Genomic DNA, 16,120 nt, shown 5'->3' with positions numbered 1-16,120 from the left:
AATATATAAATATATATATATATATATACAAATGTAAATTAATAATTTAAATCATTAAAAAAATTGTGTATAAATATATATAGATATATGTACATTTTTACCTAACATAATGTTGAAATTTGTTGGAGCTGGACATTGACATGCCAATTTTGTCAACTGACCCATATAAATAGACCCATATAAATCGAGACTTTAATACATGTTTTTAATGGGAAAAACAGTTGTTTGATAAAAGCACTCAAAACTCAAAAAGTTGTGAGATTATGTGCTGTTGATTCTGAAAACGAAATGACACTGCAGGGTTGTGAGATGCCATGAGAGCTTGGCTCTGCGGTGTGGATGGTGTTTGGTGGGAAAGGATGTGAGTGGGTTTAAATATTTGTATATAAACACAGACTCACAGCTGTAGAATGAAGATGATGGAACACCACCCTTCCCAAACCCCATCCGCTGCATCTGACCACCAAACATACACAGAGTCCAGTGCAAACACACACCACTTAAGTGTGACCAACACACACGGCTCAAACAAAGGTGCTTCTATTCACTCGCTGGGCCATTTTTGAACTCCGAAATGACTGTAAATCTTATATAAAAGAGCAGTGTTCAAAACTGCACACACCAAAGGCTTGTCCCTTTTTGAAGATTTAATGGGGTGTGTCATTATCTCTACTGCTTGTAATTACTGTGCCATTTCCTGTTAACTGTGGCATCCCTGCACGCTCACACACACACACACGCCACTTAACAACACGAGAATCAGACAGTTGTACTGCAAGCATTGTTTTAATACAAAAGAGAACAAAAAGGATTTATAATCATAGCTTCTTTACTTTTACACAATTGCACCCCTGTTTCTCTCAGTCATGTCAAAAGAGTAACACAATCAAAAGGTGGATCCTTTCATAGCCCTCACCCCCCCCTATGACACAATAAATAAATAAAAATCACCTTTCTTCAGGTATTCATATACTTCAGCTTGTCAAAGACAAGATTCAAAGCGCTGTTTTTAATGGGGGCTGCGCGAGCCGCCCCCATCATCCATTATTTAGGACGCTTCCTCCACGAAAGAAGTAGGAAGCCACTTTTGACGTCATCTAAAGTGTGTAGTCACCGGCAAAAAGGCCACCATTGGAATCAGTAAGCTTCCTGGTCAGTTAACATCAGAAATGATCAGTCAAAGCAATTCATTACGTCAGGAGCGGATGTACAAAAACGAAAAGAAGAGTGATTCCGCTTGTGTTAATACTAGTCATTCTCAAGAGTTGATATGATACTGCAATCACAAATAAATACAGCTCTTTACTCTAGAAAACAAACAAAACGTCAAGATTATAAATTAACCATGAAACAAACATTCACAATTGTAATCATTTTTGCATACTGTGGAAAAGCTCTGTAACATGATGTCTGTAACAAAAGGACACAACTAGACTGCGAAGAAGACTGTGGGAGCGAGTGCGTGAAACTCGTGTGCTGTGCGCAATAGGGGTTCCTTTAAAAGGATCACGTGTGATGTGAAGGATCTAGTCTTCTCGTCACAAGGCTGAGATATGTATCCTCCTCCACTTCCTCTCCTTATTACTGCGTTAATTTACCATGACAGGAACTACCACACACATACATACACACACACACACACACACACACACACACACACGAGAGTCCAAAAAGTCCCAAGTGCAGAGGAGGAAAAGGTCTCTCTTGTTAGCAGTGGTACAGACAACTAGGCGAGAGGCCAGCTGGGTCTGTATACATGTGGAGAGGAGCGAGTGTGTCCAACCAAACATCTCCAAAGTGACAACCATGCATGTCTGTATGAGGTTTGGAGAGTGACGGGCGGTTGCATATTCATAGTGATGAATAGTGGAAACCCCTGGTACAGAATTGATGTCCCTCTGTGTATATCTGCTCACACAGGATGCTCTCCATCGCACATTCAAGAAAACGAATGTCAGTTAAATTAAGGACATGATGTAGAACACAAATAAGGCAGCATTATGGTAGGTATTAATCTGGGTGGTGTAGCAGTGTGCGGGCGCTGGAGAGGTGAGAGTCGTGTTGGTGTTCTCCTCCTGCTGGTTAAATCAGATCCACCTCAGAGTCAGTCACAGACTTCATTTCTTGCCCGCTGGTGTTTTGGGGCTAGGTGTTTTCTTGGAGATGGTGGGGATTTTGGAGGGTTTGGCCCCAGGCCGGCGAGGGGTGTCTGAGGTATCGGAGCAAGCCGAGCGAGTCTCCATGAGCTCAGACGTGTCTGAAGCGTCGCTGCCCCTTCGGCTGCTGGCTCGGCTCCCAGCGCGACTCCCTGCGCGACTGGCTGGGCCGCTCGTCGAGGACGGAGTGCGTTTGGTGTCTGATGAAAGAAGACGATTGAAGTTTAAGGGTACAGTAGTATAGTACATAAGGATGTATTACAAATATAAAGGAGAGTCACATGAAAACAATTATGTAATATTAGCAGTGTTGGGAGTATCTACTAAAACCATCTAAAAATAGCAACGCTACTAACTAACCCATTACTAACCAGTAATTGGCTCGTTTATCCAACACATAGAGGTGAATGTCATATATGTGTTGTGCACAAAAGCAAGCAAGCAACATTATAAAACATAATTTATTAGTTTTGATGCTTCAATTAAGTTTTTTTTTGTCTTTTTCATATTGATATATTGAAATGCTGCTTTTCATCACTATAGTTTGACTAATATACACTTCTGTGGTTTCTAGTTTCATTAGTTTCAGAATTTAATATAAATTAATTGCTACACTGTTTTGCTATATTTATCTTGGACAAAAACAATGTCAAAGTATGCCATTGGACAGTTCTACATTTATAATAGTGTGCTGCAGGATCGAGTGTTTTTGTGATTAAATGTCTGAAATAAAGTTTGTGGTGAACACAAGCTCAAGATATTTTCACGTTTTATTCTGTGACACAAAATACATCAGTAATACCCCACTCGTGATTTTTTGAAGCTTTTATGTGACTTAAAAAAGGTGGCTGCTAACAAGTGGCTAAATGGGACTACAAAGATTTTCTGGGACATTAAATGTCATCACGCTGAAGAGGTAAACTCATCTACTCACTTGTTTCATCTTTACAGCGTTGTGTTTATACTCGCGCTCTTGCAAACTATTCTAACTCAGTTTCCGACTTGTAGATCTTAAATAAAGATTTTTCGGAAGCTTAGTGATGGTGATGTTGAAGTCATGTGACCATGATGCAGTTTGTTTATAGCCTACATTTAGATTTTTGCTTCTGTTGATTGTATTTAGGCTTCAAAATTCATAAAAGTTGAGATCATTTGTGAAAATTGTACTGAAAAAAACGTGTAAGAATCATACAATTTAGTTGGCTGAAGCACTAACATATAATATATTGGCCACCAAGCGCTTTTCCACTGCATGGTACGGCTCGGTTCGGCTCGGGACGGTTCGACTCGGCACGGAACGGTTCGGCTCGCTTCGCTTTTCCACTGCGTGGTACGACTCGGCTCGGTACGGCACGGTTCGGTTCGCTTTAGCTCGGTTGCTTTTCCACTGCAGTTAGTACCGCTTCAAAGTGGGTGTGACTGATCGTTATAGTTGCCGTCTCTACTGCCATGACATCATATTAAATGCGAATTTTTCATTCCGGGTTTCCCCATCCACTCCTCGGCAACCAACGAGAGGAACGTCTGCACCTCGTCCACTGACCACGATTCAGCCATTTCTTTTTTTTAAGTTTATACTCTTTTTTTTTTTTAAGCAAATACTTTTAAAACAGGCGCTACAGCGTTGGCTGTTGTCTACTGGCTATTTAAATCTAGCGGGTTTAGTGTCTCGTGTTGTAAATACAATGACGCTGGTAGTGATGATTCTGTCTGACCAATCAGTGATCTGCAGTGTTTTCACGTCACATTTTAGTATCGGTACGGTACGCTTGGAACCTCAACAGAGGTGGTACCATTTAAAGCGAGCCGAAGCGAGCCGTACCGTACCGTACCATGCAGTGGAAAAGCGCCAAAGCGTGCCGTACCGAACCGAACCGTACCGTACCATGCAGTGGGAAAGCGCCAAAGCGTACCGTACCGAACCGAGCCGTACCGTACCATGCAGTGGAAAAGGCGCTTTTCCACTGCATGGTACGGCTCGGTACGGTTCGACTCGGCACGGAGCGGTTCGGCTCGCTTCGCTTTTCCACTGCGTGGTACGACTCAGTACGGCACGGTTCGGTTCGCTTTAGCTCGGTTGCTGCAGTTAGTACCGCTTCAAAGTGGGTGGGACTGATCGTTATAGTTGCCGTCTCTACTGCCATGACATCATCATATTAAATGCGAATTTTTCATTCCGGGTTTCCCCATCCGCTCCTCGGCAACCAACGAGAGGAACGTCTGCACCTCGTCCACTGACCACGATTCAGCCATTTCTTTTTTTTAAGTTTATACTATTTTTTTTGAAGCAAATACTTTTAAAACAGGCGCTACGGCGTTGGCTGTTGTCTACTGGCTATTTAAATCTAGCGGGTTTAGTGTGTCTCGTGTTGTAAATACAATGACGCTGGTCGTGATGATTCTGTCTGACCAATCAGTGATCTGCAGTGTTTCCACGTCACATTTTAGTATCGGTACGGTACGCTTGGAACCTCAACAGAGGTGGTACCATTTAAAGCGAGCCGAAGCGAGCCGTACCGTACCGTACCATGCAGTGGAAATGCGTCATAAGTGAGCCGTACTGAACCGAGCCGTACCGTACCATGCAGTGGAAAAGTGCCAAAGCGTGCCGTACCGAACCGAGCCGTACCGTACCATGCAGTGGAAAAGCGCCAATAAATAGCTTCAGAATAGTAGTACTTGTTATTAGCTACATTTTCCTGAAGAGTCTGTTTGAACCAACACTGGATTTTAGATCAATTTAAAAGTCCCGTTTAACGACTGTGCTGCAGTTGTGACTGAGTGAAGCAGTGAAGCAGTACAGGCCAGGGTTTCGTACCGGAGCGTCCAGGTTTAGCAGCGGTTGGTGTTCCACCGTTCTCACCAGTTAAGGAGCCACGGCTGGAATGGAAAGTTGGTCTCTTCAGTTTAGTTGTGGAGCCTCCCTGTAAAGAGAGAAGGTTTATCACAAAATGGCAGATCTACCTGTGTATCTACAGATAATAAGCCTAGCAGATAAGTCTGGTAAAATTTCGAAACATCCGTCTACACTCTACCATGACATGGATGAATCTGTCGACTGTCATAACATAAAATGGCTTAACAGAATAATTCCTAAATGAACATAAAAGTAATGTTTATGCAAATAAATGTATTGCATCTTTTCCTCAAGACAAACTTTGTTTTCTGTACTGGAGATTACACAGCATAAGGTCACAGATTTTCTGCACTGTTCTCTGGGTCATCTACCTCAGTTCCTTCCCATTTGTTAAGATCAGGCCGCTCTTAAAGCTTTTATTGTTAGTGTGCAAGGGCACTGGGAGGGGGCAGTGTGTTACCTCATGCCCAGGGGTCTGGCTGTGCTCTGGGCAGGACTGGCACTTGGTTGGAGTTGGAGTTTTACTGTGTGCCAGCCAGGGCTTGGCATAGTCACGAGATTGGGATTGGGAGGACTGGGAAATGCGGCAGCAAAAAAGGACAAGGAATAGCGGAGTAGCAAAAAAACAAACAAAAAAAGCAGTGGGAAGAAGCCAGGATAATCGGAAAAAGAGTAAAGTAGAGGGAGGCGATGCAGCACAGCAGAGCGCAGTGTTTTTGTAGGTGGAGATGAGCGCAAACAGGGTGGAAGGCACATTTTCCAAGCAAGGGAGGGGAGAGGGACAAAAAGACAAAGAACAAATAAAAATTTCACAGATGACAATATGATTCTGACATGCAGAGACAATAGTGATCATGTCCTGACCCCGAAACAACAATCAAGAGACAAAAGAGAAACCATCCACCAAAAAGACTAGCGACAGATTGATATGTCGGCCTTGCCAGGTAATTGCATAAAGTTTATTATATATATACCTTATATTTTTTATTTTATTTTATATAGACCGTATATATATATATATATATATATATATATATATTTATTTTTATAACAATACCATTAAAAAGTTTGGGCTCAGATTATCTATTATGCTCTATTATGCTCATCAAGGCTGCATTTATTTGATCCAAATACATTAAAACTCCAATCTTCAGTGTTACATGATCCTTCAGAAATCATTTTAATATGCTGACTTGATGCTAAAGAAACATTTCTTATTATTATTAATGTTGAGAACATAATTTATTTATAACTTATAAAAGCTTCGTACTAAATCTGAGAAAATGTTCTAAGATTTATCCTTTCAGTCTTTAAAATGTAGTTGACAACATAAAACACAAGCAATCACACACATACTGGAACATACAGATGTAGGCAAAGACCATGATTATTAATCAGATATGAAGTATGATGTTATGTTAAGTGACAAAGGACATTTATTATCAAACCTTTTGCAAGAGAGTATTTTTAAGCGAATAACAAAAAAGAACTTTGTATACGGGGCCTTGAATCACGTTCAGTCTCTTGTGTGTTACGTGTGCGAGCTTAACGACTACTGGTGTAGCTGATAACAAGGGTTTCTGAATTTTACATCTAGCCTAGCTAAGATTTTATCTCTTGTTTTTGTAAAATGCTAAACATCATTACAGATTCTGCAAATGGTGTCTAAACAAATGCTTGTAAACAAGCACAACTGTATATCTAGATAAATTGTGACTAAATGTACACCACAGTTCAAAAGTTCGGGGTTGGTATGATTTCCACTGTTTTTAAAAATCTCTTATACTCACCAAGGTTGCATTTATTTGATCAAAATTTGTAAAAAACAGTAATAATTAAAAATGTAACATTACAATGTTACTACAATTAAAAATAACGTTTTTTCTATTTTAATGTATTTTGAAATGTAATTTATTTAAAGCTGAATTTTTGCAAGTATTTAATGTCACTTTTGATCAATTTAATGCATCCTTGCTGAATAAAAATATTAATTTAGTAAAAAACCTTACGGACCACAAACTTTTGAACAGTAGTGTATGATCCAACAAGAAAAATGTCTGAGACTGAGGTTACCCTCTAATTTTTGATGAAGACATTAGTATACAAGACACAACAAACAGTAAGTATGGGTTATTATAAGCCTATGCAGTGTAATATGGTGACACTCACCCTTGAGGATGCTGTGGGAGTTGCGGGTGCAGAGGGCAGAGAGGCGCAGCTATGGGCACTGTGCGACGCCGACGAAGACGAGCGGGTGGGTGAGGCCGTGCGCGACGAAGGTTTGGATCGACGCCCCCGGGACCGGAAGGCCGCCAGACCCTGCGTAGCTCCCTCTGGAAGAATGAACTTCTCTCGAAGCTCCAGGTTGGTGCGTCCCCGAGCTGCAGTAAATGAAAGGAGGAGAAAGAAAGCTGTAAGGGACGATGATCAGGTGGTGAGCAGTGCGAGTGGAGAGACTCAACACTTCCTCTGGCCACTGCTTTGACTCAATGCAGACAGAGGGATCGGTATACCCACTTTAAAAGCGGTCAGTGAACGTGGTGGACACGATGCAGGGGGTTAACAGTGAGTCATTGAGCAAGCATCCTCAAAACAAGAACTCAATAAAAAAAAAAAGAAGCACAGTTTCCCTCAGCCCACACGTAAACCAGTGCACGCGCATAAACAGCGTCGACACATACCTGAGGGTCATGCCTGATAATGCTTTTAGCAAACACTGAAAACCAACACAAGCCTTCACAGAACATTCTCAATAACAGATACAAAACACAGCAGCCCTTGCAAAACACACAGACCAGAGCAGCCAGCTGAGAGAGAGAGAGAGAGAGAGAGAGAGAGAGAGGGAGAGAGAGGGAGAGAGAGAGAGAGAGAGAGGGAGAGAGAGGGAGAGAGAGAGAGAGAGAGAGGGCTGTGCGCACTGGCAGTAGCTGGAGAGAGAGAGAGAGAGAGAGAGAGAGAGAGAGAGAGAGAGAGAGAGAGAGAGGGGCTGTGCGCACTGGCAGTAGCTGGAGAGAGAGAGAGAGAGAGAGAGAGAGAGAGAGAGAGAGAGAGGGCTGTGCGCACTGGCAGTAGCTGGAGAGAGAGAGAGAGAGAGAGAGAGAGAGAGAGAGAGAGAGAGAGAGAGAGAGGGCTGTGCGCACTGGCAGTAGCTGGAGAGAGAGAGAGAGAGAGAGAGAGAGAGAGAGAGAGGGCTGTGCGCACTGGCAGTAGCTGGAGAGAGAGAGAGAGAGAGAGAGAGAGAGAGAGAGAGAGAGAGAGAGAGAGGGCTGTGCGCACTGGCAGTAGCTGGAGAGAGAGAGAGAGAGAGAGAGAGAGAGAGAGGGCTGTGCGCACTGGCAGTAGCTGGAGAGAGAGAGAGAGAGAGAGAGAGAGAGAGAGAGAGAGAGAGAGAGAGAGAGGGCTGTGCGCATTGGCAGTAGCTGTGGTCAGAATTTGTCTGTTATTCCTTCAAGACATCAGTGTTGAGGAGTAACTAACTAAATTCACAGACAATTCATTTTCAGTAGCGTTATAGTGGAACATAACACGCAGCCTTACAGACAAGCAAAATGAAACAATCAAACACACTCTCTTAAACTATCCCCTTTCTCTAAAGTAGCATTGGGAAGTGGGATTCGTTTTGTTTGGGTAATTAATTGTGCAAAGTCCCTATTAAAAAAATTCAACTATTACATTTTTTTTTTTCATTCATTGAAATAAAGCTGAAATTTATTAAAATATAAATATTAAAAAGTAAAACAACAAGCAAAATTTTTCATTTTTGCTTTGGAAACAAAGTGAATATGCATGCCAATATATTACTAAAAACTAAACTAAAATGAAACGAAAAATAAAAAAAGATAATTCAAAATATAAATAAATACTATGATAGCATATAAATAATCCTAAAAATGTCTTTCCAGTTTCATTAGTTGTATTTATGAATGAAATGTATCTGCTGCTTTATTATCTAATACATTTCTTTTTTGTGAGATATTTTGCTTGAAAAGTAAGCTTGTGCTATCATTCTTCAAATAAATGCCACTTGCTTTGACATTGTCATACAAAGCAAAGAAACCCGAAACACTTTTAAGTGAGGCTGATGTGTACAAAAACCATTTAGGGTCACTGTGGTTATTTAACAAGATCCTGCCCTTCTAAATAGTTTCAGTGTTTTTAGATACTTTTTGTTGTTATTTTATAGTGTGGCTAATTAATTTTTCAAAAGTGCAGCTTGACTGTAGTTCAACTCCTTTCAATTATAAGTAGCTTTTAGCTTGGCAAGCTACTGTTTCACAGTAGCTTCCCCAACACTGCATGACACTCACTTTTCCATCAAACCCAGTAAGAGCAGGGCAGTTGATAACTACCACACCATATAATTTCCTCCCCTCAAAGCAGGTGGGGCCTGTAATCCATTTCTCCATGAGTAATTGCTCTTTAAGAGTTGCTTCAAACAATATTAGAAACCCCAAGCCTGGCCACACCCTGGTCCTGGATGCTTTTTCATTTGCAATATTCATCCAGGACACACATGAAAGGAATCGAGCCCAGGCCTAGCCAAGCCTGGTTTGAATGGTTAGCACGATGCTAGCGGACACATAGACCTCACATAGTCCTTACGCTCTCACACACGCCACACATACTAAGACACAGCAGTGATGGGATGGATCCGAAGCTGGACAAAAAGGTTTAGAGGCTCAGAATGGAATAGACAGACAGATGTAGTCAAACAGGAAAGGAGTTTAGAGGTGAGAAAGGAGAGGGAATGAGGTACCTCTGCAGCAGAAATAGCCAGGAGTAACCGTCACTGAGAGACACAAGAGACAACATGAAAAACACGCATTCACACAGAAAGAGTCATACACACACTCACGTTCTGTTGAAAGGGATAGTTCACTCAAAAACCAAAATTCATCATTTACTTTACTCACCTTCAAGTCGTACCAAACATGTACGATTTTCCAAAAGGAGATATTTAGCAGAAGTCAATCACCTTATATTCACATTATTAACATTAAACCTAGCGTTTCTTCCAGTCCCCATTTACTTGGAAAAGAGCAGCATAAACATTATTCAAAATATCTTTTATGTTCTACAAAAGAAAGTCATACGTGTTCAGAACGACATGAGAATTAAACTTTTTGGGTGAACTTGTCCGTTAAGACCTCTTGCTTTGCAACAAAAGGGAATAAACGGTCTACAAACACCATTTTTGGAATATAAATACTGTATGCATTAAGTAGTATTTTAAATCAAAATGCAGGAAGTGATGTAAATGGCTGAGTCAGAATTCTCAAAGCACAATTGCTTCGTAATGAGCACCAGGCGTGAGGGTTAGATCAGTGTCACGGTCAGCAAAGCACAGCAAAGCAACAAAGAACCAAACGAAGTGTGAGTGAAACAGAGGCAAAGAGAGGGGAAACCAAACAAGTGAAAAAGAAGAAAATCAGAACGAGAAGGAGAGAGAAAACCCAACCTATGCGAGATGATATGGAGCTGCTGGAGTCAGAACGCAGGATTTTTAGTCCTGGATGTTGCACTGGGGAGAGAGAAAGAGAGATAGGGGACGGGGCAGAGAAAGAGGGAGGGAGAAACCTAAGGAACATGCACCATGCACTATAATTGTATCAAATAAAAATAGGAGGATGACAGGGAGAAAGAATGGGCCAAATGTGTAGGCCATGCATATAAAAATAACCACCGTGGAAAAGAGGTCAGGAAGTAATGGGGAAGTGATGGAAGATGAGATGAAAGTGAACTCAGATAGTACTGAAAAGATGAGAAACTCATTGAAGAGAATGAATACAAGAGTGAAAGATGATGAAGATTATGAATAAGACTAATGAGGGTAACAAGAATAATGCTGTGTGAACTGTCTTGTCAGTGTGTTTCTGGAAACCTCTTTTCCATGTACCTAAAGAGCAAGTTTCCTGCAGCTGTTGTGTGGGACTTACCTCGACAAGGGTCGTTCTTCACCAAGAATTCATCCAGCGCCATCCACCCACCTCCAACACGAACCATGACTGTACTGCGCAGGATTCGCACAAGACGCAGCTGCTGTGAGTCTCCGAACTGAGGAAAGACAGGAACGAGGAGGAAGAGTGGAGAGGAACGAACATGGATAAGAGAGGGAAGAGGACGGACAGACAGACAGATAAAAGGATTATACATTTATAATGTCTTTTAAAGGAATAGTTCACCCACAAATTAAAATTCTACTCAGATTGTTCCAAACTTGGTATGTTTTAAAGAATTTTTACGAATTTGTCTTTTCCATTTCTCAAAATATCTTTGTTCCACATAAAAAACAACACTGAAGTTTGGAATGACATGAGGTTGAGGAAGTAATGTGAACTACAATGGGTGAACCATTCCTTTAAGATTACATTCAAATTAGTTAATTATACAAATTATATTCTGAAGCACCAAGCAAATCAAAGGAAATCACACTGCAACATGCAGCAAACCACATTTTTTAAGATCGACATGATTTTTTGTTAGAGCTTGCCCAGCTCAAATCCCATCTCTACAATAAACACCACACCACAGCAATTCTCTGGAATTTTTCCCTGATCGTTTGTCCTTTTTTACTTCAAAGAATTGCTTTGGTTGAAGGTTTATTTTCTAAGTCAAGAAAACAGCCACAGGATAATTTTCCTCCACCAAAAGCCAAAAAACCCTAAAATCATAATAGAACGGCCTGTAAATCTGAATCATTTCCTGATCATGACAAATAATTTTCAATAAAAAACAAGCACATCCCAACCACAACACGTAAGCTGAACCTTTGAAATCTGCCACTGGATTTGGAGGGCGTATATAAATGCATTTAATATTTTGGCATTAGAACTGCAATTTTTGTCTCTCAGACAGGAAATGCCCGCTGAGTAAGCAGGAAGAGACTAAAGAAATCCCCATTTCAGACAGCAGCCAAGAATGTGGGCTGTCCACAGGGAATTCTTAGCTAGTTCATGCAGAAACTGTCCAGAACTGATTTAGATCTGGCAGTCTGAAAAAGCTTGTGGGAAACTGTGCAGAGGCAACAGATTTCAGAGGACATGTCACAAAACACACCGCTCACTTTACCTGATTCCCAAGGAAGAACTACAATAAGTCCGGTGCACATGGAGGAGGAATAAAACAAGAAGAAAGAAAAAGAAAAAAAGAGATTGAAATAACAGATAAAGACATACACACACATTGACCTTTTTTTGTTGGTATAATGATTCATGTCCTATTAACTATTTCTAAAAGTATAAAATAACTAAAACAGCATACAATGGAAAAAATGCCCATGGGAAGCATGGTGATTTATTGCTATGAGTGCTTGTGAATGGTTGCTTAAAAAACAAACACAATGAGGACAGCACAGCAGGTGTAGTAGTAAAGAGATAGACAAAGATGGACAAACATCAGGATGTGGAGTTAGCATCGTGGATCTGTAGCCTGTGCAATGCAACAAGTTAGTAAACACTCTTGTCAAAGATCATTAACCGCACTGGATAATGATGCTGGGGTGTGAAAGACCACCCATTGACCATGACTGCAATTGCTAGAACAATAGGTAGATCATTAGTTGGGTGGTGAAAAGCACACACAACATACAGATGTTGCTGTGAAGTGTTATGGTGGCATTGCGTACACACACAAAACTGCCAAATGCACCTTTATTCCAAAATGGCCAAGTCATACTGACGTAACTGAAAGAGTGTGATGCTGGTTAGAGTTGTAATATTATAATGGCAAGCTTAGGGATGATCTGAATGAGAAGGTGCGATGATAACATAGCAGTGGTGAGTGCTATTCTCATTTATAATGTATAATATATAATTATATTATATATAATTCTTGCTTGACAAGTACTATTGGGCTCCAGATTCTCACCCTGTACTTGTTCTCTCCGATCTGCTCCACTTGAAACCTCTTGGCACATTTGCATTGAGCCACTTGTCTGGTGACCTGGGATACAAAAATTGGATTTTATTCAAAACTACATAATGATGCCAAACCCACAAAAAAAGAAAAATCTTGTCATCGTCCATACCTCATCCTCGATTTTATCAGCATCTGTTGTGGGTCTGTAAGCATCTTTGTTGGGGTGCAAAGCAGCTACAAATTCATAGTAGTCGATGTAGCCATCACAATCACGGTCAAAGATATCAGCAACAGCCGTCATCTCCAGCTTGCTGGTAGGGAACTCTGCAAACAAAATATATAGTTAAACTGGCATTAAAATAAAGGCTCATGAAACTGAAGATTACAGGCAAGTACACGCGCCCGTACTTGATGCCAAGATGCCGTCGATAAACTCCTGGCGTGTGATTTTTCCATCCTGGTCCTTGTCGATGCGTCTGAAGAAGTCCATGACTCGAGACTTCTTGTGGTTCATCCAGCGCATGTATTTCTTCCTCCACACATCAAAGTCAAAGTTGGCAAACTCTTTAAGCTAAAGGTGGAGAAAGGTCATTACTTCTACTGTTAAGATTTTATGACTTTTAAATCACTTATTTCATTACTAGTACACAGAGTAACATTTAAAAAGTATATGTAAAATAGATGCAGTACCTCCTCTAGTCTGTCGAGGGCATCATTGAGCTTTCGCTGGCGATCGAGTGCGAGCAGCCACACCTGTTGCCAGCGAGAGCAGAGCTGGGTGAGGCGAGGGTTACCACCGGTTACCTGTACCGAGTGCTGTTGTTGCTGCTGCTGCTGCTGTTTCCCTGTAAGCAGGGCACAGAAAAATATGTTCAGAATTGCAAACTACTGTACAAAGCAATTTCTGCTTTATATTAGTTTATACAGAGTTAAAAAACAAATTTATCATGGTTTCCACAAAATTATTAAGCAGCACAACAGTTTTCAACATTAATAATATTAAGGAGAGTTTCTTGAGCAACAAATCAGCATATTAGAATGATTTCTTAAGGATCATGTGACACTGTAGACCGCAAAATTAGCTTTGCCATCACATGAATAAATTAAAATATATTTCTTATTTTTCTTTTAAATTGTAATTATATTTCACAATATTTATTTTTTCCCCTGTATTTTTGATTAAATAAATGTAGCCATGTTGAGAATAGGAGACATTAAAAAAATAATTGTACCGACCCTAAACGTTTGAACAGTAGTTTATGTAAAGATTTGTATTTGAATGCAGCATGCGTGCAGTGGAGGATAAAGTTTCTTACGGGCCCCTCTCCTGTCTGACAGACTGCTGGGATGTTCTGCTGGTTTCCTCTTGTATGTCTTTGTAACTTTGTCAACATCAGGCTGTTTTCGGGTCATCTCTTCCATAAACACCTGATAGAAGAAAACAAAAATACTAAGAAACATCTCAGCAATAAACAATGCAATTAATATTAAAAGACTGAGTGACAGAATATGAACGAATGATTATGTCTCACTCACCTGGTGCTCTGTGATGAGTGTCTTCAGTTGAGGGATGTCCTGGGGGAGTGGTTCAGTATCACGCTGCACCAGTGTGGTCTCCGCCCACTGTAGCCATGACAACAGCTCCTCCAGTAGTGAAGCATTGTTGAGCAATTCAGCAAGAGCCGTCTCCAAGCGCTGCTCGTGCTGTTTGGCCCATGTCAGCACCTGTACAGCAAACATAATCATAAGCATTTCAGACCTATTCTATTAGGCTTGACGCTTATTTGTCTAACTAGTGGCCTAGACAGGCTTCTGATGCCACAGTTTAGATTTTTCTCGCTTCTTACCTCTTCAAAGCGAGCTCTGATGATGGTGTTCCAGTGTTTGATGGTGGTGATGCAGTCTGGGTGGCACACAGCTAGAATGGCTTCACCCATGCCAGCAGCTTTATTTACATCCACTCTCTTCTCCTCCACCGTCTGCATGAAATCTCGGTGCGTGTGCAGTAGCGCCTGCAGAGTCTCTACCTCCTCTGGCAGGACGCCACGGAAACGCAAGGTTTGCTCCGCCTCCGACAGCCACTCCAGCAACATCTGAACAGCTGTGCGGAAATCCTCTGCCTGCAGAAAAAGAGAGAGAAAAAGAGATAGTCAGAAGAAAATATTAACACTGCTCTTGGTTTTGTTCAAAGAACGGTCAGACGTACCTGTTTGAGAGCCTGCTGGAGGCGAGTCTGTTTTATAACGGACAGGGCACAGACTGTTTCCCAGCGGTTGCTAAGCTCCTGCAGTTGAACTTTGACCCAGGCGGTGTCGTCCCGGCCCGTCTCCATCAGCTCTCGAGCGGACCGCTTCAGAGCCTGCACACTACTGGTCCTTTTCCCCAGCTCTTTCTGAAAGACCTGGGGAACAATAAATACAGCACTACCACTAAGAAACGGTCCTACTCAGAAATGGCTTTCCTAGTAAGAGTCTCATTCAAGCCTCACTACGTCAATAATGCAGGGTTCATGCACACTAAGGACTTTTCAAACATTATCCCATTAGTACCTTATGAGAATCCATGAGGTTGGAAACGAGATCCAGATCTCCATGGACAGGCTGGTCCTCTGCAAGCTGAGGTTCCACACGATACAGCCAGTCAACAAGTGCCTGGAGAGCCTCAGCGAACTGACCTGAGAACAAAAGGGCTTCCTCCAACTTGTGTTGCCTGGGAAGAAAAACATCATAAATTATTTGTTTCACTTCATTCTACATTCATATTCCAAATGGGTAATTCCAGTCCTTCTCACCTCTCCACACTCTTTCCACACACCGTGTCCCATTTGTCACGGACCTCGCCCAACAAATGATCCAGTTTTTGTGTGTCTGACGGCAGTGTGGCCTTGTCTCTCATGGCCTTCCCAGAGCGCACTGTGGTGTCATACACTGGCTGCTTGGAGCCAAGAGACTTCTGGAAATCCTAAAGTACAGTGATTAAAAGATAGAGGGCATAAGAGATAAGGCTTAAAGTTTTCAGCTTCACAAAACTCTTTAATGCAGCAAATGCTGTACCTTATGTTTGGCCAGTTGGATTTTAATCTTGTCAGGTTCATTAGAGATTTCCAGCTCAGAGTCCAGTCTGCTCTCTGCTTCCTCCAACCAGTCTGTCAGCTTCCTCCAGGCCTCATGAAACTAGACAAGAGAAGATTGCCAACATTAGAGACAGAGAGAGTAATGATCAGAGCAACAGACAGAGTGAAGTAAACCAA

The 16,120-nt window shown here is 41.5% G+C and overlaps 1 protein-coding gene across 15 annotated transcripts in view; it reads right to left on the bottom strand.

Moving 5' to 3' along the window:
- Positions 1–767: 767 nt before the first annotated feature.
- The window catches only part of macf1a (microtubule actin crosslinking factor 1a), a 165,943-nt gene continuing 150,590 nt past the window's right edge, over positions 768–16,120 (bottom strand). For 11 of the 15 annotated variants that reach the window (XM_082187008.1, XM_082187009.1, XM_082186997.1 and 8 more), the window contains 18 exons: positions 15,924–16,043; positions 15,662–15,831; positions 15,420–15,579; positions 15,077–15,271; positions 14,718–14,990; positions 14,407–14,595; positions 14,187–14,298; positions 13,561–13,715; positions 13,279–13,441; positions 13,040–13,194; positions 12,880–12,954; positions 12,082–12,099; positions 10,950–11,067; positions 10,472–10,534; positions 7,183–7,394; positions 5,474–5,587; positions 4,975–5,080; positions 768–2,356 (listed from right to left, as the gene is read on the bottom strand). In XM_082187008.1, the coding sequence (XP_082043134.1) occupies positions 2,118–2,356; positions 4,975–5,080; positions 5,474–5,587; positions 7,183–7,394; positions 10,472–10,534; positions 10,950–11,067; positions 12,082–12,099; positions 12,880–12,954; positions 13,040–13,194; positions 13,279–13,441; positions 13,561–13,715; positions 14,187–14,298; positions 14,407–14,595; positions 14,718–14,990; positions 15,077–15,271; positions 15,420–15,579; positions 15,662–15,831; positions 15,924–16,043 (2,637 nt within the window). In that variant the 3' untranslated portion in view covers positions 768–2,117. The remainder of the gene's footprint in view (positions 2,357–4,974; positions 5,081–5,473; positions 5,588–7,182; positions 7,395–10,471; positions 10,535–10,949; positions 11,068–12,081; positions 12,100–12,879; positions 12,955–13,039; positions 13,195–13,278; positions 13,442–13,560; positions 13,716–14,186; positions 14,299–14,406; positions 14,596–14,717; positions 14,991–15,076; positions 15,272–15,419; positions 15,580–15,661; positions 15,832–15,923; positions 16,044–16,120) is intronic. The other 4 variants (XM_082187007.1, XM_082187004.1, XM_082187003.1 and 1 more) reach the window with 4 other exon arrangements.

This window comes from Leuciscus leuciscus (assembly GCF_965113295.1).
Source record: "Leuciscus leuciscus genome assembly, chromosome: 12".
NCBI classification, from domain to species: Eukaryota; Metazoa; Chordata; class Actinopteri; order Cypriniformes; family Leuciscidae; genus Leuciscus; species Leuciscus leuciscus.
Note: the sequence above shows the minus strand (reverse complement) of the source record. Positions and strands in the feature narration are given on the sequence as shown.